Genomic DNA, 8,055 nt, shown 5'->3' on the forward strand with positions numbered 1-8,055 from the left:
CTGACTAAGGAAGAGTAGAGGGGATAATGACCTCACGTGATCTAGACTCTATGCTTCTCTTAATACATCCCAGAATTGTGTTTGCCTTTTTGGCTGCTGTATCACATTGTTGACTCATGTTCAGTCTGTGATCTATTAGTATACCCAAGTCTTTTTCACATGTGCTGCTGCTTAGCTCAATTCCTCCCATTCTGTATATGCTTTTTTTTTTCATTTTTCTTGCCCAGATGTAGGCTCTTCCATTTCTCCTTGTTAAATACCATTCTGTTAGTCGCTGCCCACTGTTCAAGCTTTTCTAAATCTTTTTGAATCCTCTCTCTTTTCCCTAGTGTTGGCTATCCCTCCTAGCTTTATGTCATCAGCAAATTTGATCAGTCTCCCATCAATTCCCTCCTCCAGATCAGTTATAAAAATGTTGAACAACACTGGGCCCAGGACAGAGCCTTGTGGTTCCCACTTGATACATTCTTCTATTTGGATGTGCAGCCATTTATGACCACTCTTTGAGTTCGATTACTCAGCCAGTTGTGAATCCACCTAACAGTTGCCCTGTCAATCCCATATTTGGTCATTTTTTTCAATAAGTATGGTAGGAGATACTTTGTCAAATGCTTTACTAAAGTCAAGATATACTATATCCACCGCATTTCCCTGATCAACCCAGTTGGTGAGTCTGTCATAGAAGGAAATTAGATGGCATGACTTGTTTGTTACAAACCCATGCTGGTTCTGGTTAATCACTCCATTTTTATGCAAGTACTTGCATACATGCTGTTTAATAATTTGTTCACATTTCTTTACTGGTATAGAAGTCAGGCTCACAGGCATGTAGTTTCCTGGGTCCACCTTCTTCCCTTTTTTGATGATAGGGATAACATTTGCCCTTTTCCAATCTTCTGGGACCTCTCCTGTTCTCCAGGAATTTTCAAAGATTATGGCGAATGGTTCAGCAATTACCTCCGCTTCTTCCTTTAGTATCCTAGGATATAATTCATCTGGACCTTGAGTTCATTTAACCCCTTAGTGACCAAGCCTTTTTGCTTTTTTCCATTTTCGTTTTTTTCTCCTCCCTTTTAAAAAATCGTTACTCCTTTATTTATCCATTGACGGAGCTGTATGAGGGCTTGTTTTTTTTGCGGGACTAGTTGTATTTTTTAATGCTGCTATTTAATGTACTACATAATATACTGAAAAACGTAAAACAATTTTTAAGTGGAGAGAAATGGAAAAAAAACGGCATTCCACCATCTTTCGGTGCGTCTTGTTTCTAGGGCAACAAACTGCAACAAAAATGACATCATAGCTTTAGTCTATGGGTCAGTACGAATACTATGATACCAAAGTTGTATGTTTTTGGTTTTTTTTGCTGTACCAATTATATATTTTTTTAAAGATATTTAATTTTTTAAAATTATTTTCTATCTCCATCTTCTGTGCATAATAACTTTTTTATTTTTCCATCGACATGGTTGTGCGAGGGGTCATTTTGTGCGGTACATCCTGTAGTTTCCATTAGTATCATTTTTGGTACCAATACATATGACTTTTGATCGCTTTTTAGTAGATTATCTCTTGGCAACAGGGTGACCAAATTACGCATTTATGGCGTTCTTTATTTTTTTTTCGGACGACGTTTACCATGAGTGGTAAATAATGCATTACTTTGATAGATCGGACTTTTGCTATAGCATTCCATCATACTGCGATCTGACAGGCAGTCTATCAAGCCACCCCACGGGGATGGCATGATAGGCATTCTGCCATGACAGCTCTGAGGCCTTTCAGAAAGACCCAGGCTGCCATGACACCCACACGGCTCTCCTAATCTCATCGCGGGAGGGGGGGCAGGGTTCGGGACCCCCAAATGACATTCAAGGGATTTAAATGCCACTGTCAGATTTAATAGCGGCATTTAATGGGTTAACAGCCCCTATCGGCCAAGTGGCTTGTTGGGGCTGCTGCTCGCCGGTGTCAGCTGAAAGAAATAGCTATATGGAATGAGATAGCAGCTCGATCTCTCTATACACGTCCTGCAACGGCTGGACATAAAAACACGATAGGGTATTTACTAAGGGGTTAAGTTAGCTAAGTGTTCCCTCACCATCTCTCTGTTTATAGATATCCTGCATTCTTTTATTCCCCCAATAGCACAGGAAAGATCAGTTGATGTTCCATCTACTTTCTGAGAGAAAATGGATACAAAATAGGAATTTAAAAGTTCGGCCTTCTCAACATTAATCTTAACCAATTCACCATTTTCATCTTGTGAGCATCCAATAGCATCTTTGACTTTTGTTTTGCTTTTGACATACCCCCAAAATCCTTTTTTATTGCTTTGGCCTCAATTCATTATTAGCTTTTCTGACACTTGCCCTACAGTTTCTGCAGACCGCATTATATTCTTCTTTAGATATTTCCCCCTCTTTCCATTTGAGAAACATATTTTTCTTTCTATTTAACATGTGTGCAAGTTCTGTGTTCCTCCATCCTGGTCTCTTTAAATGCTTCCCATTCTTCCTTCTTCTAGCGATTGGTAACGATTGTGCTTTGAGAATCTCATTTCACAATATTTCCCAACCTTCTTGGACATTTCTGTCCTTAAGAACATCCAGCCATTGGATTCTTCCTACCTTCTTTCAATAAAATATGCCTTTCTGAAATCCAACCTTGAGGTCTGAGTTTTCTCAGGTCTTCCTCCCCTTTTTATCCACAATTCAAGGATATCATGATCACTGCCTCCTAAGGTCCCAGCCAGCCTTACTTCCTCAACCATATCCTCCCTGTTGGTAAGAATTAGGTCCAAGATAACAGATCCCCTTGTTTTCTCTTCTACTTTTTGGAAGATAAAGTTGTCAGAAAGAGCGGATAAGAACTTGTTGGATCCATTACTTTTGCCTGAGATTCCCAACAAATGTCTGGATCGGTAAAATCTCCCATGATCACTATGTTGTACTTCTTTGAGAGCTTGGCCATCTGATGTAGAAAGAGTTCATCCATATCTTCTGCTTGTCCAGTTGGCCTATAGTAAATGCCCACAATGGTGTCCTTTCTGTTGTTCACTCCTTGTATTCTTACCCAAACATTTTCTACAGAACTCCCAGGTCTGAAACTTGAATCTCTGTGGAGGTGAATGTTCTCCTAATTTACAACACAACACCTCCTCCCCTTTTATTAGGTCTGTTTTCTCATAAATAAGTTGTATCCTTCAAGCCTTGTATTCCAATCATGTGTATCATTCCACCAAGTTTTATGACATCATATTTCTCTTCCTGTGTTAGGAGCTCCAATTCTCCTTGTTTGTTTCCCAGCTCTGTGCATTTGTGTAGAAACATGTTAGTTTGTGATCGGGGTCTCTTGCTCCTCTACTTACCTTCTGAATTTTTTGTCTTTGTTTTTTCTTTCCACTTCTAATAACGAGGTTCTCAAATGTATTAATTAGCTGTATATTTTCACATGGCCTTTCACTTCCCTTCCCATATTGTTCTAGTTTAAAGCTTTACTAATGAGTGAAGCAAGGCGCCCACCAAATATATAGTCCCTGCAGATAGTTGCAAGGTCCTTTTTGCAGTGTCATTTGTCCTTACATGTCTTAGTAGGAATGGGTGGTGTTCTGTAGGACTGAAGAGTCTTGACAGCCTATCAGACACATCTTTGATTTGTGCACGTGGAAGACAGCACACCTCTGGTGAGGTCTGCAGACAGACAGCGGCCTCTGTTCCTCTCAATAGGGAATCCCCCACAACCAGCACTCTGCTTTTCTTCTTCACAACAGCACTTTTTTCTCCATCCAGGAGGATTCTGGGTACTTACTACACAGTTCTTTGTGGGTAGAGTCATTTCTTGCTGCACCTCTTCATGTTCTCCTGCGTGAGAGCCTGGTACTGGTTCCTGAGCAGTATGGGTGCTGGCTGACTCTTGATCCTCCGGCTTCTTTGGGTCACAGGCTTCCATTCCTCGGCTTCTGCAGGTACACATTTCTTTTCCTTCAACATTTTGAAGACTTTCTTCTGCTCTGTCAAGAAAACCTTAACTTACTTAATGAGTTACAATGTGGCTATTCTCTCCTGAAGACTATGTACCTTTTCCTCCAGTAGAGACACAAGCTGACATTTCTGGCCAGGGAAGTTTGGCTTTTCCTCTGGTCGGTCTGTAAACATATAGCATACGTTGCAGCTCACCATATGGCTGCTCTCCTTTTCCACGTTGTCAGATGATGTCCCCTTCCAAAAGTCAAAAAATTGTAGTAAAGTTACTATTGATGATGAAGATAGTAAATGTACAAGTTCACGCACCGTTAGCGATGTCCTGCGAGCAGTTAGACCTGGCTAATCCCGAGAATCTTCCCACTTACAGTGATTCTTTGATCTTCCCAGAATGCACAGGGAATATGCAAATGATCTTCCTGTGGCTCCAATCTCTGTTCTGGCATGGCATGGCCTTACATGCTGATGGGAGAGGAAGGAATGACTGCCAGCTGGGTTCTGCATCAGGCCCCCTGGAATAGTCTTATATGCTGATGGGAAAGGAAGGAATGGCTGCCAGCTGGATTCTGTACAAGGCCCCCTGGCATGGCCCTACATGCTGATAGGGGAGGAGAGAATGGCTGTCAGCTGGGTTATGTACCAGGCCCCCTGGAATAGTCTTATATGCTGATGGGAAAAGAAGGAATAGCTGCAGCTGGGTTCTGTACGAGGCCCCCTGGCATGGTCCTACATGCTAACGGGAGGGAAGGAATGGCTTCTAGGTGGGTTCTCTAACAGGCCCCCTGGCGTGGTCTTACATGCTGCTGGGAAAATGAAGGAATAGCTGCAGATAGGTTCTGTACAAGGCCCCCTGGCATGGCCTTACTTGCTGATGGGAGAGGAAGGGGTAGCTGCAGTTGAGTTGTGTACCAGGCCCCTAGCATGGCCTGAAATGCTGATGGGAGAGGAAGAAATGGCTTCCGGCTGGGTTCTGTATGAGACCTGCTGGCATGGTCTTACATGCTAATGGGAGAGGAAGGAATATTTGCAGCTGGGTTCTGTACCAGACCCCCTGGCATGGCCTTACATGTTTATAGGAGAGGAAGGGATGGGACAGAAAGGAGTGACTGCCAGCTGTGTTCTGCACCAGGCCTCCTGGCATGGCCTCACATGCTGATGGGAGAGGAAGCAATGGCTTACAGCTGGGCTCTGTACCAGGCCCCCTGGCATGGTCTTATTGCTACTGAGGCCATTGTGGGGGGTCACTATTACTACTGCGGCAATATAGGGGACACTGTTACTACTGAGGCCACTTTGTGTGGGACACTATTACTACTTAGGCCACTGTGGGGGTCACTATTACTATTGAGGCCACTGTGGGGGTTCACTATTACTACTAGGGCCGATATAGGGGAAATTATTACTATTTAGGCTATTGTGTGGGTCACTAATACTACTGAGGCCAATGTGGGGGCACTATTACTATTGAGGCCACTGTGGGGGTCACTCTTACTACTGGGTCTAATATAGAGGACACTATAACTACTAAGGCCAATGTATGGGATACTATTACTGCTGAAGACACTGTGCGGGTCACTATTACTACTATGGCCGATATAGGGGGCACTATTACTGAGCATGATTCAACAATGTGATTTAGCAGCAAAAAAAAGGCAAACACAATTCTAAAATGTATTAGGAGAAGCATAGAGTCTAGATCACGTGAGGTCGTTATCCGCCATCTACTCTTCCTTAGTCAGACGTCATCTGCAATACTGTGTCCAGTTCTGGGCACCACACTTTAAAAAAGACATAGACAAACTGGAGCAAGTTCAGAGAAGAGTTACCAAGATGGTGAGCGGTCTGCAAATCATGTCCTATGAGGAACGGTTAAAGGATCTGGGAATGTTTAGCCTGCAGAAGAGAAGGCTGAGAGGAGACTTGATAGCTGTCTACAAATATCTGAAGGGCTGTCACAGTGCAGAGGGATCAGCCCTATTCTCATCTGCACAAGGAAAGACTAGAAGCAATGGGATGAAACTGAAAGGGAGGAGACACAGATTAGACAGTGAGGGGGATCAATGAGTGGAACAGGTTGCCATGGGAGGTAGTGAGTTCTACTTCAATGGAAGTCTTCAGAGGCTGGACAGACATCTGTCTGGGAAGATTTAGTGAATCCTGCATTAGGCTTCTTTCAGACAAGCACATATACGCCGCATTTTTACACCTGGCTGTATATATACGACCACATGAAGCATTGGTTTCCAATGCATCCATTCACAGGGTTGAATATACGGTGCGTAAAAAAATGGGGAAATGTGAAAAATGGAACATACGCGACCAAAATATGCACTGATACATATATGTTGGGCAAAAAGATAGTCCTGGAACTATGTTTTGGCCAATATACATCGGCAGGGAAAAAAAGGGACGGGGTGGCATTTTTGCAGTGGCCAACACTGCGAAAAGCTTACAGGTGCCTCTATGTAGGCATTAGAAGTCATTCAGAAGAATAAAGCCGAGCGACAGTCTTCCATGGTGCGACATATTGTTTTGCTAAAAACCACACTCTCGGTCTTGTGAATGGGCGAGAAAACGTTAATTACGCTGGCGCAAAAAAGTCCTTTCACGCGATTTTACAGCTCCGGCGTTCGTGTGAAAGAGCCCTAAAGCAAAGGACTGAACCGGATGACCCTGGGGGTTCCTTCTAACTCTACCATTCTATGATTCTATGAACAACATATTTGATATTTTAATTGTAAGGCATCCTATGTCTGGCATTATCTTATTAACCTTATTTTTTATGGATACATTTGTTTTCTAGGTGCCGATATTCAAGCAGTGGATCCAAGTCGTCAGTTCACCTCTAGGGAATGGGCAAGATTTACAGGGAGATATGATGTAACCTATCTTATGCAGAAACTATTAGATAAGCCGTCTCCGGAGCAATTTAGTCATCAGTTCCAAATGGAATGGCCTAAAATGAAAGAACTTCTTGCCAAGGCTGCAGAACCAAAAACATGTGTACAGAAAATGTCCGAATGTATGAAATCAGCATTTGATTTTAACTATTATAATGATCCTGAGGAGGATGGTGTGCTTGATCACATGGTCAAAATCACAACAAGCATGAACAGTCTGTTCGTTGCAGTTAGTTGCAGAACAGTGTGTCCAGAAAGCCCCCCATGTGTTGGGAAACGTAGATACTCTGTGCAGGAGATCCTAAGAAAACAGAGAGCAAATGAATTGAAAGCTGTCGACAAAAACCACACAAAGACCCATGAAAAACTTTTTAATAACTCATGCGTTACTGTAGTTTCCAAGAAAAAGGAGAGAAGAGCTAGTCTTCAACCACATTTATCACAAATGACTGATGTGAAAGCTGCTAGAAGAACCAGTCTTTTACCATTAAACTTACTAAGAAGAAGCAGTGTGAGGCCCGGACTAATAATCCCAAAGGTTCGCATCAGCAAGGCCCCCGCGCCAACATTCTATCCTGATAAGGTAAGGAAGCGCAGCAGCATGAGAGACAATACTTACTTACAGATTCCAAGATGGCGTTACAAGGAGTTAAAAGAGGAAAAGAAGAAAGCAGAAGAAGAGGCTCTCCGAAAACTTCAAGAAGCCGAGGAGAAAAAGAAAAATCTAAAAAAGAAAAGTTTAACTTAATATTTGTATTTTCATCAAAGCAAACTTGTAAAACATTTTAATAAACTGAAGGAACCTTAATGAATGCAATCCAATGGTGAACACCTAGAGCAATATTTGGTAAATATATACATAAAAAATGGCGGTGCCGCGGGCGCGATAAAACCGGGGATTTATTTTACTATAACTTTTTATTATAAGGAATAATAAAATACTACAATGGTAAAATGCGTGATTGTTTATTTCCTCATATTTCTTTCTCACAACAGCAGAGTTTGAGAGATATTCCCAGATCACAAGGCTGGTGAGGGTCCCCACGATCATAACATACAACAACATCTCTAAGGACTTACACGGGCGTATGGGTCCCATGTATTGCGTGTGTAACATATACAGTATATATGTATGTACATGCATCTTTGCTGCATATGTTAAATCTCTACAG

The 8,055-nt window shown here is 42.3% G+C and overlaps 1 protein-coding gene across 1 annotated transcript in view; it reads left to right on the top strand.

The window, feature by feature from the left end:
* Positions 1 to 7,716, top strand: part of ANKRD33B (ankyrin repeat domain 33B) — a 147,413-nt gene extending 139,697 nt beyond the window's left edge. The window contains exon 4 of the mRNA XM_066584599.1: positions 6,787 to 7,716. Coding sequence (XP_066440696.1) covers positions 6,787 to 7,631 — 845 coding nt within the window. The 3' untranslated portion in view covers positions 7,632 to 7,716. The remainder of the gene's footprint in view (positions 1 to 6,786) is intronic.
* Positions 7,717 to 8,055: the final 339 nt, after the last annotated feature.

Source organism: Eleutherodactylus coqui, chromosome 12 (genome assembly GCF_035609145.1).
Source record: "Eleutherodactylus coqui strain aEleCoq1 chromosome 12, aEleCoq1.hap1, whole genome shotgun sequence".
Lineage (NCBI taxonomy): Eukaryota > Metazoa > Chordata > Amphibia > Anura > Eleutherodactylidae > Eleutherodactylus > Eleutherodactylus coqui.